Source organism: Bubalus kerabau, chromosome 1 (assembly GCF_029407905.1).
Source record: "Bubalus kerabau isolate K-KA32 ecotype Philippines breed swamp buffalo chromosome 1, PCC_UOA_SB_1v2, whole genome shotgun sequence".
Lineage (NCBI taxonomy): Eukaryota > Metazoa > Chordata > Mammalia > Artiodactyla > Bovidae > Bubalus > Bubalus kerabau.
In genome coordinates, this window is record NC_073624.1 from 219,225,544 (window position 1) to 219,246,285 (window position 20,742).

A 20,742-nucleotide genomic window follows, 5' to 3' on the forward strand; every position below is an offset into this window, starting at 1 on the left:
TCAGAGAATCACCCACTGCCAGCCGCAAGAGGATGCCACTGCCTTGATCCTTACTCTGAAGAGGGCGTGAAGTATTTAGGGCTATAACTTTTTAAATTTTTTTATTTTTAATTGGAGAATAATTGCTTTGTAATATTGTGTTGGTTTTTTCCAGCCATAGGTACACTATGTCCCCTCCCTCTGAACCTCCCTCCCACATCCCACCCCATCCCACCTCTCTAGGTTGTCACAGAGCACGAGGTTTGAGCTCCCTGCGTCATACAGCAAATTCTCACTGGCTATCTATTTTACATATGGTTATGTATATATTTCAATGCCTCTCTCTCAATTCATCCCAACCTCTGCAACCCCCATTGTGTCAACAGGCCTGTTCTCTAATGTCTGCATCTCCACTGCTGCCCTGCAAATAGGTTCATCAGTACCATTTTTCTAGATTCCACATATATGCATTAACATACGATGTTTTTCTCCGACTTACTTCACTCTGTATAATAGGTTCTAGGTTCCTCCATCTCATTAGAACTGTATGTGTTCCTTTTATGGCTGAGTAATATTCTATTGTATATAAGTACCACAACTTCTTTATCTATTCGTCTACAGACATCTAGGTTGCTTCTGTGTCTGAGCTATTGTGAATAGTGCTGCAATAAACACTGGGGTGCATGTGTCTTTTTTGATTATAGTTTCCTCATGGTATATGTACAAGGCTGTAAGGAGCAGATTCTCTCCTCCTTTCTCCAAGACTTAGGAGTAACCCCATCGTGTCTACTACATCTCTATTTACTGTATAAAGTCCCACTCTCCCAGGCCATCCATCATCACCCACTCTTAGCCCTAGCTGCTGCTACTGCAGCTAAGTCACTTCAGTCGTGTCTGACTCTGTGTGACCCCATAGACGGAAGCCCACAAGATTCCCCCGTCCCTGCGATTCTCCAGGCAAGAACACTGGAGTGGGTTGCCATTTCCTTCTCCAATGCATGAAAGTGAAAAGTGAAAGTGAAGTCGCTCAGTCGTGTCTGACTCTTCGAGACCCCATGGACTGCACCTCCGTCCACGGGATTTTCCAGGCAAGAGTACTTGTAGCCCCAGCTACACACACACAAATGTACATGTGTGCCTGCATGCGCACAGGCACATGTACAACTATCCTCAGCTGGTATTCTCATTTTATTCTTCACTAAGAGAAACAGATGTTATCATCAATAACTCATTCATCTTCCCATCATCCATTCTATATACCAGTTCAGTTCAGTTGCTCAGTCGTGTCCGACTCTTTGCGACCCCATGAACTGCAGCACGTCAGGCCTCCCTGTCTATATACCAACCTGCACCTAAATCTACATTTTCTGCTTTCCCTACTATTAAAAAGGATGACGGTGTCCCTGCCCCTGCTGCACTTAGGGTAGAGATCCCACTTGCCTTTTCAAAACCTTTAACTCCCAAAATTATACCACACTCCCACCTGCCTGCATCATCAGGTTTTCCTTTGGTTGGAGTATTCCCATCAGCATACCAACACCCCTTTGACTCCACAATCTCTAATTATCATGCCATTTCTCTGCTTCTGTTCAGATTAGGTAAAACTTTATGAACACATTGTTTTCATTCACTATCCACACCTCCTTGAATGCCAGATTGCCATATGCATCAACCTGGATTTTGTTCCCAAAACTCCACTAAAACTGCTCATCAAAATTACCAATAATCAATGGTCAAATCCAATGGATTCTTCACTAGTGCCTGTTCCTCAACCACTCAGCAGCATTTACACAGTTCACCCCTCCCTCCTTGAAACACTCTCCTTTCCTGGCTTTTTGTTGCCACATTCTCTGGGATTTTTCCTCTTCCTTGCCCCTTCTCTAACTCTTCTTGCTGGTTCCTTATCTCTTACCTGAATCCTATATGCTGGAACACCTCAGAGTTCAATCTTGAGCAATCTTTTCTCTACCTCTACATTCTCCGTGCGCGCGCGCGCGTGTGTGTGTGTGTGTGTGTGTGTGTGTGTGTCTCAGTCTTGTCCAACTCTTTGTGACCCCATGGACTGTAGCCCACCACACTCCTCTATCCAAGGAATTCTCCAGGCAAGAATACTGGAGTGGGTTGCCATTCCCTTCTCCAAGGGATCTTCCCAACCCAGGGATCGAACCTGGGTCTCCTGCATTGCAGGCAGATTCTTTACTGTCTGAGCCACCAGGGAAGCCCCTCTAGTATTCTTGCCTGGAGAATTCCATGGACAGAAGAGCCTGGTGAGCTCTAGTCCATGGGTCACAAAGAGTCAGACACAACTGAGCGACTAACACTCTCCCCTAGATACTTCAAAATATCTATCAGGCAGTGATGCCTAAAATTACATCTTTGACCCAAACCCTTCCCTGAGTACCAGCCAGACTCCTGTACAACTACTGATACATCTTGGATTTTTAACAGCCACCTGAGACTTATTATACCTAAACCATAGGTCTTGACAGTTCTCTCCATAAATCTGTCCCCCTCTCAATCTTTTCTATTTCATTAAATAGTACCTTCCAGTACCTGGTTATGCAAATCCCAAATGAGGCTTTACCTGAACCCCTACTCCCCTTTTTCCAACCCCTAAATTGTAAAGCTATTGCTGCTGCCTCCAAATTAAATCTCCAATTCATCCACTCTTTGTTACACACCACAGACTAAACCACCTCACCAACTGAAATGACATTCTAATTGTCTCTGTTCATCTTTTGTCCACCTTCAATCTATCCTCGGTATACATAGCAAATATAATGATCTTGCTAAATTACATTAAATAATTCTACCCAAAATCCTCCAATGGCTCAGCATTACAATTCTACTTAAATGAAGAACATTCAACATGCTCCTCAAAATTCCACATGATCAGGCCCCTCATACCTTTCCAATCTCATCTCATATTAGTCTTCTTCCTTCTCCTACCCATTAATCATCCTGATCATTTTCCTTTTTCTTGAATTTGACAAAGCCCTTTCCTTAACAAAGCCAGGAACTCTTCTTGTTTCTTCTGCCTGAATTGCTCTAACTCTAACCCTATAAAATTAACCTTTTGCATGACTAAGTGCCCCTCATCCTTCAGGTCTCAGGCTTTGACAAGGTCTTCTCAAACCGTCCTTTCTATTGGGTTGCCCAAAAAGGTTGTTGAGTTATTCACAAGATGGTACAGAAAAACCTGAATGAACTTTTTGGCCAATCCAATAGCCTCCATCAGGGATTTATCACCTCATTTCTTCCCTAGTATTTATTATAATCTATAATTACCTTACTTGCAAACTTATTTCTCTTTTCCTGCTTGCCAGCCTCAATAAAGCTGGAGTCTTGTCTGTTTTATTTACTACTGTATCCCCAATGCCTGGCACACAGGCACTCAATAGGTCTTTTGTGAAATGAATGGTGGAATAAGTAAATGGTCCTATCCATGGCCCACTCCCTTGACTATTATACCATATTATACTGTGGTAAATGCTCTCAACAGGGCTTCCTACATGGCTCAATGGTTAAGAATCCACTTGTCAATACAGAGACACAGGAGACGCAGGTTCAATCCCTGGGTCAAGAAAATCTCCTGGAGGAGGAAATGGCAACCCACTCCAGCATTCTTGCCTGGAACAATCCATGGACAGAGGAGTCTGGAGGGCTTGAGTCCATGAGCTCACAAAGAGTCAGACAGGACTTAGCAATTAAACACACACAAACAAATACACAACCCAATATGGAACAACTTGGATGCAGTTTGGTCCTCTAAATGTAAGAGGATGACTCAAAAAGCTGATTGTTCCAAGGCAAAAGATGTACTATGGAGAAGTTGACAGGGATACAGACTAAAACCAGTGAAGATGGCAATGTCTAATACACAAAGAGCAAGAGGAACACCAGTTGAGAGCCAACTGTACACTGAACTCAGCAAGTGCCCAGAGACCCCTCTGGGACAAGTCAGAGTAAGGAGACCTCTTCTGGGCTTTAGAGGTCACAGGAACTGTAGCTCTAGGTAGCAGTGTGGCCAGTCACATGCCCAGCAGGACTAGTGGAGAAGCTGCTGTGGATTAGGCTGAAGGGACTATCCCATCTCTCTAGCCAGTGGTCCTTAACTTCACAGGATCACCAACTTCTTTGACAGACTGATGGAAAGCTGTGGGTCTTGTTTCTCAAAACAGTTAAGTCAGTAAACAAAATATTGTAACAATTTGAAAATTAGCCCTGTCCTTTGGTCTCTGTTCCCGTTCCAGAACTGAAGAAACAGGAAGACACTGTGAAGTGGAATTAAAGGAGCACAGAAGGAGGTTCACCGCAAGAGACTCACTGAGCTCATAGCACTGAACACCCTCAACCACCTTGTCAATGTCTTTGGGTTTCTGTTCAAACAGATTTGTTGCTAGTTATAAACACTGAAAAGGAAGAAGACATGTCCAGCTTACCCTGGAAGACATTCCAAGGCAGAGCCCTCAGAAACATTTCAAAGGAGAAAAGTAAAGAGGCGGAAGTAGGAATGAATATTCCTCTCTCATGGTGTCTCTACTATAGACCACATGGATGGCTCTCTTTCTAGTCTAAAAAGACAGGAGCAACAGGTGAAGCAGTAAGTGCTCCTACTGATGATCTGGTGGCTCAGAGGGTAAAGCGTCTGCCTGCAATGCAGGAGACCTAGGTTCAATCCCTGGGTCGGGAAGATCCCTTGGAGAAGAAATGGCAACCCACTCCAATACTCTTGCCTGGAAAATCCCATGGACAGAGGAGCCTGGTGGGCTACAGTCCACGGGGTCGCAAAGAGTTGGACACGACTGAGCGACATCACTTTCTTTCTTTCTTTCACTGATGATCTATGTATGGCCAGGTATTGGAGAAATTACTTTTCATAGTATTAAAACCAACAAATATTAATAAAAAAGCACCAAACTGACCAAGTTCCTAACTCAATATTCTTAAACCAGGGAAAAAATAGGTTTCTTATTCAAAAATAATACTTGGCTTAGATGTGAGAAAAGACTTCCTAAGTACTTTGAGACACTTTCCCTAAGTACTTTGAGACATTGAAAGATGTATATGCATGCTAGAAATGGAGGGATATTGACAGGGGTTACAACAATGAGATTTGATTCTTTCTTTGATGGTTCTGAGAAAGTAATCATCATATAACCTGTGTTACTCCAGGTACATGCCCATCTGGAGAGGCAGGGAAAAATAAAGATCCGTCCCACTTTTAGGTGACTATAAGGACGACAAATAGCTCCTTATTTTACAGATCATAATACAAAATTGAATTTTCTGATGGTGAAAAATGCCCAAATCTGAATAAGCTATTTTGTGATCTTGTGAGTGCCACATGGACAGGATGGATGACCTTTTGCCAGGTCCCCTCTGCCTCATCTCTAACTTCAATATATTGCGAAAATAATAAAAATCCAAGGACTGAGTAACACTAACCTTGCTCAATCCATGATTGATTCCCAATACTTACATGAACAGGCATATCTCAGAAATATTAAGGGACTGGTTACAGACCATCACAATAAAGTAAATATTGCAATAAAGTAAGTCACATCAGTTTTTTGGTGCATAGAAGCTATGTTTACACTATAGTCTATTAAGTGTGCAACAGCATTATGTCTAAAAAAACAAGTATATACCTTAATTAAAAAATACATGACAAAAACAATATAAGCCAAAAAACCAATTACAATAGTTACATCAAAGATCTAATCAAAGAACTAATCATAGATCACCATAACAAATATAATATTAATGAAAAAGTTTGAAATATTTGAATAACTGAAGAATTACCAAAATGTGACACAAAGACATGAAGTGAGCAAATGCTGTTGGAAAATGGTAGCAATAGATTTGCTCAACATAGGGTTACCACAAATCTTCAATTTGTGAAAAATGCAGTATCTGAGAAGTGCAACAAAGTGAGGCGCAATAAAACGAGACATGGCCATATTAGAACAGGGACAGGAAACTATTTGTAATAACCAGATAATATTGTGGGCCTTATGGGACGATTTTCCCAACTACTCAACTCTGCCAGTGCAGCAGGAAATCAGCCATGGACGATACATAAATGAATGAACATGGTTATATTCCAATAAAACTTTAATTATGGACGCTGAAATCCAAATTTCACATAATTTTATTCAGTCATGAAATATTATTTTTTTTTCAACCATAAAAAACCATTAACAACCACATAACTTGTGGGTCATACAAAAACAGGCAGTAGCCCCAATATTTTGCAGCAGGCCATAATTTACTGGTCCTTGTGTTAGAAACTTTATGGTTGGTATTTATACTGACCTTTCAAACTGCACAATTCCAACAGCCCCTGTAACCCCATGCCTCAGCCTCCTCCTCCCTTACACAGGAAATAGCAAGCAAAGAAAACTTTTAAGTCAAAAAGAAAAAAAAAAAAAAAAACATAAAAATAGAGACTATGAATTGCCCAAAAGTAAATCAACTAAACTGATTATTAAAAAGTAGGCAATTCTTACCACTGGAGAACTTTTATACTATAAGAAAGCCTGTTTTAAGACGAAAAGTTACTCTGAATTAAAGACTTTAAAATGCAATTTTATTGTCCACTAAGGAAGTATTACTGTAAAGCAGAAGGCCTAACAGGCCTGTTTTAATGAATAGATGACTCATCTGGAATCAGCGCATTAATTGTTGGGATTCAAATGGGTGCTCTTAAAGTACTGGGAAAAAAGACTTCATTTTTAAAGCAGGTTAAGCATTCCCCTACAGCCTTTTTTTAAAGTATCAGTTTGCTTTGCAAACTATTTCTTTCCAAAGACCATAGAAATAAACATCCACAAAACCCTGAAATATTTATCATAAACACTAAGCTATTAAATTTCAAAAAATTTTAAATCCACATGTATTTGGGCAAGAAATAATACATTAAAATGGAACTGATGAACCTATCTGCATGGCAGGGCTAGAGACACAGATGTAAAGAATGGTCACAGGCCGGGAAGGAGAGGGTGGGACGAATTGAGAGAGTAGCACTGACATATATACATCACCATGTATAAAACAGATAACTAGTGGGAAGCTGCTGTGCAGCACAGGGAGCTCAGCCAAGTGCTCTGTGGCGACCTACAGCAGTGGGATGGGAGTGGAGGGTGAGTGGGAGGCTCAAGAAGGAGGGGGTATATATACACATATAGCTGATTCGAGCAGATGTACAGCAAAAACTAACAACACTGTAAAGCAATTATACTCTAATTTAAAAATTAATTTTAAAAAAGGAACAGTATATTGTCATTACTCTCAGCATTATAGGGTCAATGCTGTCAGTCTCCCAGTCCCCAGGCTTGACACTGTACCTTTTGCCTTTTTTCAACCCTTTCAAATTAGTTTGAAACTTGTCCTCATCTTGGAGTTTCACTTCCCTTGCCCCAGTCTGGAGATTCAGCCGCACGTGGGATCCTGCAGGAACAGCCTGACCTAGAAGCCAAGAAGACAGAGAAGGCTTATGAGGTATATGGTACTTGGAGCGACACTGCAACATGAAAAATTCTTTCAAGGGAAGCATACAGCACAAGTTCTCTCGGAATGTTCAGGTAAATCCTGAGTGTAAAAGAGCAATGATGTAACAAGAATTCAAGTTTTCTCAATTCTGGGAAGATGACAGTGAACTACAAGCTACACCAACCACCGTGCCCCCATCAGAGAACCAAGGAGCCAAGGAATCACCAGGCCAAGACAACTGTTTTCTGTTCCTGCCATCACACTTCAGGAGGGAGTTTCTTTACCTTTGACTAAAAATTAAAAGCCAAGTTGACTACATAAGTGTATGTGTGTGATGATCCACTTCTAACCTCAAATCCATCCATAAGGCTTCAAGATTTTTTTAAAAAAGGTATGTTCAAGTAGAACGGGAAAACCTTTCTCTGCAGAGGCTCCCTGAATAAGGTTAAGTCAGGTGTTAAATGACGTAGGAAGTGAGACCCAGACTGGGGAAAAAGTGAATCCCAAACAGATGGAGTCCTTCATGCAAAGATTCAGACTCAGAAACTGACAGGATGCATTCAAGAGGCAAGGAACAGAAGAGGCCAGAAGAACTGGAAGGACTGTGGAGGCTGATAGCTTGAAGCACTACTTAAAGCCCAGTTTGGGGTAGGAAAATAAAAGTAATGGCTGAGGAAGTTGGTTCTTCAAAGAGAGGAGGCCAAATCCTGGCAAAAACAACAAAAAACTGATAACTTCTATTCTATTCCTATGATCATGGGCTAAGAGGTAACTTCTTTAGCATTAACCCCATCTTTAAGGAAGTTCCCTGGTGGTCTAGCAGTTAGGATTTGGTGCTTTCACTGTTGTGGCCCCAGTTCAACCCCTGGTCTTCAATTGAGATCCCAAAGCCATGCACGACAAACAAAAAAATCCCATCTCCAAATGTATGAAGCTAAGCAGATCATCCTTGATATTCTCTCTACTTTACATTTCCCATATCCAATCAATCTCCCAAATCTCATGTTTTTCCTGCCATGTCTCTCTTGAATTTACATCCTTCTGTCTTCCCCACCACTGCCCTTAGAACCATCACCATCTCTCTTCCAGATACTCCCAAAGCTTTCCAACTGCCCTCTACTAACTATAATTACCTCCTAATCAAACTACTCTTTACAATGAATGATTTTTTTCAAAATACAAATCTGATGATGTCATTCCCCCACCTCAAACCTTTTAGTGGCTTCCTACAGTTCTTAAGGATGAAAATCCTCACACTGGTCAATGAGGCCCTGTTTAGTATCTAGCCACTGTCTGCCTCTTCAAACCTGTCCACTCCTCATTCCCCATGCTCTAGGCCACAATGGCCTTTTTCCATTCCACGAAAGGAACCATGCTTCCTCCTACCACAGGGCATTTCACCTGCTGTTCCCTTTACCCAGAACACTCCTTCCAACCCCAGCCTCCATCTCTTCATTCTTCCAATCCCAGCTGAGAAGGTGAGAGGCATCCTCTATTTCCCCAGACCAGATCTGGCTGCCCCCCAAAGGCTTTCACAACACCATGACCATTTTTCTTTTTCTTTTTTTTTGACCACACTTGACAGATCTTAGTTCTTAGGCAGCTTGAGGGAGCTTAGTTCTCCCACCAGGAATTAAACCCAGGGCCACAGCAGTGAAACCACTGAGTCCTAACTATTGGACCACTAGGGAACTCTTTACCATGACCCTTTTACTCAATCACACTTATCACAATCAATAGTTATATCTTAAGTTTTTTATTTATCTGGCTAATAAAAATGCTCACCATTTTATTCTCAGGGTCTATCACATATCCAAGCATATGGCAAACCCTCAATAACTATTTGTTAAGTGAAAAATTAAAAATGGAAGTGAGAAAATCCTAGAGTTATCTAGTAGTATAAGGAAATGACAACAAAGATTTTCACTAGGGCAAGTAGATTCATAATAATCAGTAGTCATGTGGATAGTTATTTTTAGTAGTAAATTATACTAATACCAGTAAGAATAATAGTAACAATAATAATACCTTGAATTTTCAGACTTTTGATCAAAAGTAGAAATAAAAAAGAGAAAAAGTACATGACTTTAAAAGTTCAAGAAAATAACAAGTTAGACTGTGCTAAACTGGCCAAGGAAGAGATTAGGATCTCATGTGAATGAATTTATTTTATTTAGGGAAAATTCCAAAATTACTCCCTTCACATAAGCCACCACAGGGGGCAAGAGCAACTACAATAACATTAACTTAAAATATGGGTTACGCTCATTTAAAATACATGAAACCAGCTGTGGCAGCAGTGGCAGAAGCAACAGAAAACCCAGTATTTCAAATGTTTCCACCCCACTGGGAAAAAGGCCAAGTTAGAGAGAAAGTGTGATCTGACCTGCTTCCTTCTAGAGCCTCTGTGAAGGGAGCAGAATACTGGAAAAGAACAGAGCAGAGCCAAAAAGTCACCAGATACACTTAAGGAATAGGAGGTAGAGGAGAAGGGGATAATCAGAAAATAAGACAGGAAACTAGAAAGGCAAAAAGGCCTGCAAAGCCTGCAGTGTGTTTCCCTAACATTAGCTCCCAGAGGGGGGAAAATATGAGTGGTAGATTGTATCACTGTCACCAGTTCTGTTCCATCCACCCCCTGTGCTGGGTGACCTCACAGTCCCTCCTACTAGGAGCAGTTTCTCACCCTTTGACTTTGGACTTGGCCTATGACATGCTTTAGTCAGCAGGATGTTAGCAAATGTGCCACAGAGGTTTGAAATGTGTTTGTGTGTTCGGTTTGTCTCAGAATTGTGTATCACTGTGAGAAGAACATGCTCTACAAGCATTCTGGTCCAAGAGGGATAAGAGACCCATGGAGCAGACCTGGACCCAAATTGCAGACTGGAGCTGAGCCCAACCATGGTCAGCCAAGTCTAGCCCATATGCAGACATGTGAGCAAGAATAAATGACTGGATATCTTTTAAAACCTTTTACTTTGAATTACTTTTAAACTTCAGTTCAGTTCAGTCGCTCAGTCGTGTCTGACTCTTTGTGACCTCATGAATCACAGCACGTCAGGCCTTCCTGTCCATCACCAACTCCTGGAGTTTACCCAAACTCATGTCCATCGAGTCGATGATGCCATCCAGCCATCTCACCCTCTGTCATCCCCTTCTCCTCCTGCCCCCAATCCCTCCCAGCATCAGGGTCTTTTCCAATGAGTCAACTCTTTGCATGAGGTGGCCAAAGTATTGGAGTTTCAGCTTCAGCATCAGTCCTTTCAATGAACACCCAGGACTGATCTCCTTCAGAATGGACTGGTTGGATCTCCTTGCAGTCCAAGGGACTCTCAAGAGTCTTCTCCAACATCACAGTTCAAAAGCATCAATTCTTTGGCGCTCAGCTTTCTTCACAGTCCAACTCTCACATCCATACATGACCACTGGAAAAACTTATACAGAACTTATAAGAATAATACAGAGAGTTTCCATACATCACTCACATGACTTTTCCCAGTGTTAATATTTTACATAGCCATAGACAACTACTGGGAAACTAATACTAGTAATCAAACTAAAGACCCTTTTTAAACCTTAACAGTGTGGAAACTAAGTGGAAACTTAGTGGAAACTAAGGTCCTATTTTGTGCTATGATCCCACATGGCCCATGGTTGTTATTTCTCCCTAATTTCCTGCACTTGACAACAGTTCCTCAGTCTTCCCTTGTCTTTCATGACCCTGACACCCTCAATAAATACTAATCAGTTATTCAGGATTGTTTGGGTTTTGTCATGATTAAACTCAAATCATGCCACCTTGACAGAAGCACCAGAGAAATTATGTCATGCTCTTCCCAACACATCATATCAAAGGGTTCATGATGTCAACATGTCTTATACTGGTGATACTGGTCTTGATCAACTAACAAAAGCCATCTCTACTAAGCTTTTCCATTGTGGTAAACAAAAATCATGGCAAACTGTGGAAAACAGTTTGGCATTTCCTCAAAATGTTAGACAAAGAGTTACCATATGAACCAAGCAACTCTGCACTTAGTGTATACATAAAAGAACTAAAAAAATACGTTCACACAAAAACTTTTACATGAATGTTCATTGCAGCATTATTTATAATAGCCAAAATGTGGCAAAACAACCCAAATGTCCATCAAATCTAAGGAATGAACAAACAAAATGCAGTCTAGCCATTCAGAATACTATTCATCCACTAAAAGGAATTAAATACTTTAGATCATTATGCTGTATCTCAATAAAACTGGAATAAAGAAGTAAATCAATAAAATACACAATAAATAAAAAAGGAATGAAATACTAATATATACTAGAACATGGATGAACTTTGAATGCATTACACTAAGTGAAAGAAGACAGACACAGAAAGTCATATTATCATATGACTCCTTTCATATGAAAGGTACTGAATAGAAAAATCATCAGACACAGTAAATTAATGGTTGCCAGGGGCTAGAGGAAGGGAGGAATGTGGAATGACCACTCATAAGAATTATTTCTTTTGGAGGGGATGAAAATGTGGTGATGGTTGCATGATAATGTGTGTATACTAAAAACTCCTGAATTGTTTAAAGAAAATCATGGGAGAAACACTCTGAGATTATACAAATCCCCTTTTTCCTCAAACCTTTGCACACAATTAAGGGAATCCACTTGCAACAATTATCACTGCGGTGATGGTCTATGAGCAATTTTTTTTGTAATTAAAATTTTTCATAATTATATTTATTTACTTTTGATTGATGATTGCTTTATAATATTGGTATGATTCCTATCATACATAACCATGAATTAACCATATCTGTATGTATGTCCCCTCCCTCTTGAATCTCCCTCCCACCTCCCACCCTTTCCCACCCCTCTAGGTTATTACAGAGTCCCAATTAATAGCAATTTTCTACTCCCTTCCTTACACATTTATGAATTGAAATTTCACTATAAGGAAAAACTGTCACTTCTCCATATACTTATTTATCTTATCAATATGTTCTCAAAGATATTTTATTCTATGAGTTATAGTCCAATACTATCATTATTTTGTTGCTCGATTTATTTCAGTTTTGGCAACTAGGAGCTTCTTCAGGTTAACTCTTGTGTTCCTTTGACAAGTCCCTTTTGTCCATCATTTTCTTTTTTCAAGTATTTCCTTACTTTCTGGCTCCAAAAGAAGCTCCAAGTTTATCTTAAATTTTCCTTTCCCCAGCCTTTGAATCAACCATTTTTCAAGGAGTTCTAGTTCTTTTATCGAAGAACAGTGTTTAGAATCCACTATCTGCATAATACCTTGCCAACAAAGGTCCGTCTAGTCAAGGCTATGTTTTTTCCAGTAGTCATGTATGGATGTGCGAGTTGGACTGTAAAGAAAGTTGAGCGCCGAAGTATTGATGCTTTTGAACTGTGGTGTTGGAGAAGACTCTTGAGAGTCCCTTGGACTGCAGAGAGATCCAACCAGTCCATCCTAAAGGAGATCAGTCCTGAATATTCATTGGAAGGACTGATGTTGAAGCTGAAACTCCAATACTTTGGCCACCTGATGCAAAGAGCTGACTCATTTGAAAAGACCCTGATGCTGGAAAAGATCGAGGGCAGGAGGATAAGGTGACGACAGAGGATGAGATGGCTGGATGGCATCACCGACTCAATGGACATGAGTTTGGGTAAACTACGGGAGTTGGTGATGGACAGGGAGGCCTGGTGTGCTGCAGTCCACAGGGTTGCAAAGAGTCGGACACGACTGAGCCACTGAACTGAACTGATCTGCGTAACAGATGTGCTAATTATTACTAGGTTGTCATTGCTTCTGGGTTCTGTCTTTGAATCAGAGATAAGAAATTTATGTATGTGTATACACATCTAGTAAAGTAATGCTCAAAATTCTCCAAGCCAGGCTTCAGCAATATGTGAACTGTGAACTTCCTAATGTTCAAGCTGGTTTTAGAAAAGGCAAAGGAACCAGAGATCAAATTGCCAACATCCTCTGGATCATCAAAAAAGCAAGAGAGTTCCAGAAAAACATCTATTTCTACTTTATTGACTATGCCAAAGCCTTTGACTGTGTGGATCACAATAAACTGTGGAAAATTCTGAAAGAGATGGGAATACCAGAGCACCTGACCTGACTCTTGAGAAACCTATATGCAGGTCAGGAAGCAACAGTTAGAACTGGACATGGAACAACAGACTGGTTCCAAATAGGAAAAGGAGTACGTCAAGGCTGTATATTGTCACCCTGCTTATTTAACTTCTATGCAGAGTACATCATGAGAAACGATGGACTGGAAGAAACACAAGCTGGAATCAAGATTGCCAGGAGAAATATCAATAACCTCAGATATGCAGATGACACCACCCTTATGGCAGAAAGTGAAGAGGAACTAAAAAGCCTTTTGATGAAAGTGCAAGTGGAGAGTGGAAAAGTTGGCTTAAAGCTCAACATTCAGAAAACGAAGATGATGGCATCTGGTCCCATCACTTCATGGGAAATAGATGGGGAAACAGTGTCAGACTTTATTTTTTTGGGCTCCAAAATCACTGCAGATGGTGACTTCAGCCATGAAATTAAAAGACGCTTACTCCTTGGAAGGAAAGTTATGACCAACCAAGATAGCATATTGAAAAGTAGAGACATTACTTTGCCAACAAAGGTCCGTCTAGTCAAGGCTATGGTTTTTCCTGTGGTTATGTATGGATGTGAGAGTTGGACTGTGAAGAAGGCTGAGCGCTGAAGAATTGATGCTTTTGAAGTGTGGTGTTGGAGAAGACTCTTGAGAGTCCCTTGGCCTGCAAGGAGATCCAACCAGTCCATTCTGAAGGAGATCAGCCCTGGGATTTCTTTGGAAGGAATGATGCTGAAGCTGAAACTCCAGTACTTTGGCCACCTCACGTAAAGAGTTGACTCATTGGAAAAGACTCTGATGCTCGGAGGGATTGGGGGCAGGAGAAGGGGACGACAGAGGATGAGATGGCTGGATGATATCACTGACTCGATGGACCTGAGTCTGAGTGAACTCCGAGAGTTGGTGATGGACAGGGAGGCCTGGCAAGCTGCGATTCATGGGGTCGCAAAGAGTAGGACACAACTGAGCGACTGAACTGAACTGATACACATCTATATTTCTATATCTATTTGTCTGTGGACCTATTAAAAAGTGGGCTTCCCTGGTGGCTCAGCAGTAAAGAATCCACCTGCAATGCAGGAGACCTGGGTTCAATCCCTGGGTTGGGAAGATCCCCTAAAGAAGGTAATGGCAACCTACTCCAGTATTCTTGCCTGGAAAATTCCCTGGACAGACAGCCTGGTGGGCTACAGTTCACGGGGTTGCAGAAGAGTCAGACACAACTTGACAGCACAACAACAACTATTAAAAAGCACAAGCTTATACTGGTATCTCAGACAAGACTGCATGCATTCAGGGTGATATGGCCACAGACTATACTGATACCTGAGATTTCAATCAAGACTACATGGTTCATTTGTCTCCCCCCTCTTTCCTTGTTTGCAACTTCTTTGTCCAACAGTAAGAAAACTGGCTCTTTTTATCTGCAATGTTTTATTTACTGTTCAATCCTAGTATACATACAAAGTAATTTCAAAATTACTAACCATACCACTGTCAGAAACACATTTACCAAACTAGATTACAACATTTATATACAGCTCCTTTGTCTTTAGTTTTGCAGTATCTAGTCAAGGTATCATTTCACAAGGCCACTTAGTTTAGTTCCATTCTCCCCTACCCAAGTCAGTATGATTATGTTGTCAATTTGTAATACTTGGTTCATTTGTTAGTGCCTGTATTCCATTTTGTTGTTCCCATTCCTCCACATCCTGGCTGGTTTAATTTTTTATTTTGGGGCATCTGAAGGGTATGTGAACTATTACTACAGTTCTAAGAGAGCAATACAAAAAGAAATTACTATCATTTTAAAGCTGAGTTTTGAAGTGGTTTGTTTATTGTCACAATTCATTCCAATGGTCCTGAAACAAGGAATTTAAAAGTGTCCAATATAAAGAGGGGTCCTTTTTTCTGAAATTATATCATTTCTATCTTTTTAGTGTTAAAACGTCCTTTTATAAAATGAGATAATGATGATGAAGGATGACAGTGGGTTGTTTCTATGTTAAGGTCCTTAACTCAGAAAAGTAAAAAAGCTGGCCTTTGGTCCCCAGAATTTTCTTTTAAAGATTTCTGGTTCATGAAATACCATAGTCTGGAAACTACTCATCTATTCTACCAATGTTCCCTAGGACATTTGAGAATTATTCCCACTGTACACTTTAAATGAGTGAATTTTATGATATATAAATTTTATCTCAATAAAGTTGTTTTGAAATTTCATTTCTTTGGATAAAGCAGTACTTCTTTTGAATCCCGGAACAGTAATTAGACTATCAAATATAGTCCAAGGTGACAGCAAGTATTACTAGAGGCCAAGAAAAAGCTAAGTTCAAAGCCTAAACACAAACCCAGAAGGACAGTTATGGGTAGGGTAGGAAAAAGAAAATGAGCCTAGAAAGCCTGAAGCCATCAAACACCTGGGCAAGAGGAATACTGGCAGAAGGGCAAGTAAGAAATATTGATCCGAGATGTAGAAGTCAACTCAAATGCCCATGGGAGACAGGCAAGTAAGAGAGATGAGTGAGGAAGGCCATCTGTAAGACAACAGGGAATAGTGAGGGCTAAAGAAAAAATGTCCTCTCTAAAAGCATTCAAACTTTTAAATATAAAAGCCAAACAAAACATACCTATATTTAGAATTCAGCCTACAACCAATTTGTGACTACTGGAAAAGATGCTTCACCTATTGACAAATCTTGCCTGACTCAATATTTGTCCCCACTCACCTAATTGCCCAGTAATTAGAAACTTAGCCTTCCTGGGCTCAGAGTGCCAGCATCCTCCTTGGGTAGTACCCACAAGGAGCCCTCTGTATAGTCTGACTGCCCTGCTTCAGGGGAGCCAGGACCAGCTGAGATGGATGCCACAGTGTCCTGGTTTCTGCCATGGCATCAGATGCCTAGGAGTAATATGTCTTTGGGAGGCATAAGAGGTATGGGGATGTCCTCTGTGGGCTTCAACCTGGAAACATCCCCCTCCAGGGACCCCTGGGCTCTTTCAAGTTAAACGTGGATACAACGGCAGAAAAATCTAGGGCTGCTCCAGCATGGCCTGCTCAGATGAGAACTGGCCATTGACCACGAGCACTGGAACTGTGCTATCCACTCGGCTATTTCTTTGAGAGCCAGTAAAATCAGCCAAATTCTTTTTTCTTTCTGAATCTTCATGACCTTATGTGTCAAATGACAAGAATCTATCATGCTTGCTTTCACTAATGTGTTAGATTGTTGTGAAAAATAAATGAGAAAACACTATGTCAGAGCTCAGAAGAAGTTAAAAGTGCTTCAGGAAACACAGACCCAAAAAGGTAAATGTCAACCAGGATGAAGCAAAGACATTTTATTTATCAAGTCCTGTAGGTATATATGTGTTAACAAGAGTGAAAATTCCCAATTATGCTGAGTTTCTGAAGGGCAAGGACCAATTACTTGTGCCCACAGCTCAGGCTCAACTCTAGGCACACAGTAGGCCACCAGAAAGGTCAGCTTGAATGCCAGCCTCCTGGCCCCCACTTCCAGGACCAGAATTAACAGAAGGAATACAGGACAGGAAGCAATGCCACTCACCTCCAAGCTCATAACCAGGGCGAGTCAGAGCTGAGACTTCATAAGCCCGGTTGCCATGACTACCACAGCCCTCTCCTCCTGCTTTTTTATTCAGAAACCCCAAACAAGTGCTGGCAAGATCCTGGCTTCACACAAATGAGCATCTATCCTGTCTCCAAGGCAGGACTTGAACTGAACCAGTAACAAACAAGAAAAAAATGTGCACAAACCTCTCTAGGGTGCTGAACCCTGAACCAACACGTAATGTTTTTTGAAAGGAAACACAAATGGAGATCTTTTTTGTAAGCAGCAAAACACAGAGTGAACCAGTCTGTCTTGTCATTACATTCATGCATTTCCTAAAAGGACTTAACAATGGCAAAACAAGAAAAAATAAAAATATTCTCCCAAGTTATTTTTTTTTACTCTGCCACATAATCTACAATCTGGGCAGAGCCTTAGAAGAGTTCTCTGGCAGGGCTTTCAAGCAAGTGTGGAAATCCATCACCTGCACTAAAGCCCTTCAGATCAGGAGACTCCACAGTCTTCCTCTGGGAATAGCTATCCTGATAGTTCCCACCACATTCCAGAACTACCCTCCAAAATTTTATCTGCTGTGATCTAACCAATGTCTCCTTTCCAGTTCCAAGAAGAGACAACAGCTGTTCACAAATCTCTGCCCACAGAATTCACAACAGCAGTGCTCTTCAAGTATAAGGACTAGCCATGCTACTAAGAGGATTTCCTGTGTTTCAGCTAAACAGCCATCAGGACAAAGGCTCCAAGTAACCATATTTAGGACACAGTGAGTCTCTGTCCACGATTGGTTGGTCAACAAGCATATACTGAGGATTAGGTAAGAGCCTGCCTGCTCTATTCTAGGCATTCCTTCTACCACAGCTTACTGTGCATCCACTGAAGAAAGCCACCTGCAGTGTTGGGCACTGGGAAGGATACCACATCAACAAGACCAACAGCTGCCATTGAGGAATATGCAAGGAGATCCAACCAGTCCATCCTGGAGGAGACAGGTCCTGGGTGTTCATTGGAAGGACTGATGTTGAAGCTGAAACTCCAATACTTTGGCCACATGATGCGAAGAGCTGACTCATTTGAAAAGACCCTAATGCTGGGAAAGCTTGAGGGCAGGAGGAGAAGGGGATGACTGATGATGAGATGGCTGGATGGCATCACCGACTCGATGGACATGAGTTTGGGTAGGCTCCGGGAGCTGGTGATGGACAGGGAGGCCTGGCGGGCTGCGGTTCATGGGATGGCAAAGAGTTGGACACAACTGAGCAACTGAACTGAGGAATATGAAATAAACAAGGAAGAGGAGTAACAACATTCAGAGTCCCACTTTTCTGGCAAGCAAAGAAGTGGGCATATTCAGGAGGCAATGAGTAACTCCTTCTGAAACTCAGCATATAACAGAAAAATAAGAAGTAAGGAGACTGGTTAGAAAGATATTATACTTGACCTAATCAGATACAATCAAGCCTGAACAAGAGGAATGGGTAGGGAACGGGGAAGAATGAGACAGCAGTAAGGGATGACAGTATTTTGATCAGAAAAACAAGGAATTCTTCTGACAGTGGTCAGTCCTTCCTTCAAAAGCACCAGAGCTTTAAGCATGTACAGTGCCTCCTTCCACTAGCCCAGGAGATCTGTCAGAGCCCCACAGTTTAGTGAATCCAGGGGTAAAGGAGAACAGAGGGATACTTTCACCCAGAAATCCAAGACGGGCATCCCACGCCTGTTCCTAGCCCACTGGTTTCCTCTGTTCCCCTTTCATCTCTACCCTCAACATGTTTCATGTTCCTCTATAGCTCAGAAGACCCAGTGAGACTAACAGATAAAGCGCAGCTCCTTAATCAGAGCACTTGAGCTTTTACATCCATGGGAACTGGTTTTTAATAATCCTATTGATTGCTAGAGCCTACTAGTTACTGTCATTTCTTTTTTTAGAGAGATACTCCCCACTAAGGCATCCCAGGGAGCTCAGTAGTGAAGAATCCGCCTGCCAGTGCAGGAGATGTGGTTAGATCCCTGGGTCAGAAAGATCCCCTGGAGTAAGAAATGGCAACCCACTCCAGTATTCTTGCCTGGAAAAATTCCATGAACAGAGGAGCCTGGCAGGCTATAGTCCATCAGGATAGCAAAAGAGGTAGACAAGACAGGACTGAGCACACATGATTATTCCCCACCTATTCTCTCAAACCTACAAAATCTTGAATATATGCAGATTTCACATTCTTGATTGTGCATATGTGTATGCCTATCTGTTGGGGATGAGGAGACTGGGTAAAGACTCAAGAAAATTGGAAGAAGAAAGGAACCATTAAGAGACCAAAGGCCAGGCAGCTGGAAATAAACGGCAAATAAAATAAACCGCAAATAAAATAAACAGCAAAGCTACAGTCCTTCCAGCTCTCCAATCCCACCACTTAGAAATTGCTGAGTCAAATGAAACCATATTTTAAAGGTCTCACTGCAATTGAAGTGACAATGAGCTTCATTTAATAATGAGGAGGGGAAAAAAAGCAATTGGGAGTGAAGAAGTTAAATGTGCCCTTTTCCCAGAGGTCAGGGACCGTAATTCCACTATAGCTCATTTCTTGGAGAAGACTCTTGGGAATTCCAGAATGCCTGCATTTCCCACCCAGGCACAATTTCATTAGCAGCTCATTAGCAAGAGTGGCAACCATTTCTGACTCTTGTTTTTCATAATATTTATTGGTTAATTGACACTTTGAACACAAGTTGACTAAGGACCAAATGAAAGTGCTAAAACCATTCATTAGTCAAATTTAAAACACAAAGATTGTATTCTAAACACACCCTTTATTCTCATTTATTTTCCACAAACAGAAGTCATAATTTAATAAGGGGGCTAAGAAGCAAAGTGCCAAGATACTGTGCTTTAATTTTTAATCCTTTTTCTCCTACCCCATCAGTCCCCAGGGATACTGACATCATAATTGGCTCTGTTTGTTCTCTTCAAAGCACCTGTTACCTCCACAGTCTGTTACCTCCACAGTCAAACATGGTTGTGTGAATAATTTCAAAACAGTACCAGCTAGTCCTGACCTCTACGATTTCCTCACTGTCTGCTGCAAAAGCCCCCCAGTTTGGATTCTCCCTGCAGTGGAAAAAGAGGAAATCCATAGGTATGAGGGGAGCAAAATTCCTAGAGCTAAGTTTCTCTCTAGATCAGTTGTAAAGGAAGGGACTCAACTCCCTTCCTTTTTGAGGGAGGGGGACAGAATGCAAACGAGGTGAAAAGATGCAGGTGGAGCAACGATACAGTGTAGAGAAGACAGTCAAAGAAACAACTGGTCCCAAGTCCTTGCCTCTGCATTATGAGAGGGCCCCCCCTTAAATGCAGGCAACTTGAACAACAAAATGAGGTTAGTTACTGGAGCCTTCTTTCACCTAGCAAAATGTTAATAACAATCCCAATTTGTTGCCTCTCAGCTTAAAGTTTTGGATCATGTGTATTAAGAGACCTACTAAGTGTGCTATGTTTTGCTTTCTTCATCTGCATTGCTAGTTTCACCAGAAAGAGCTACAGCCTCTAGCACCTGGGT

At 41.3% G+C, this 20,742-nt stretch overlaps 1 protein-coding gene across 5 annotated transcripts in view; it reads right to left on the reverse strand.

The window, feature by feature from the left end:
* SIL1 (SIL1 nucleotide exchange factor) overlaps nucleotides 1–20,742 on the reverse strand; it is a 246,140-nt gene that overhangs the window by 100,903 nt on the left and 124,495 nt on the right. For all 5 annotated transcript variants that reach the window (XM_055554958.1, XM_055554943.1, XM_055554951.1 and 2 more), the window contains exon 4: nucleotides 7,329–7,449. In XM_055554958.1, the coding sequence (XP_055410933.1) occupies nucleotides 7,329–7,449 (121 nt within the window). The remainder of the gene's footprint in view (nucleotides 1–7,328; nucleotides 7,450–20,742) is intronic.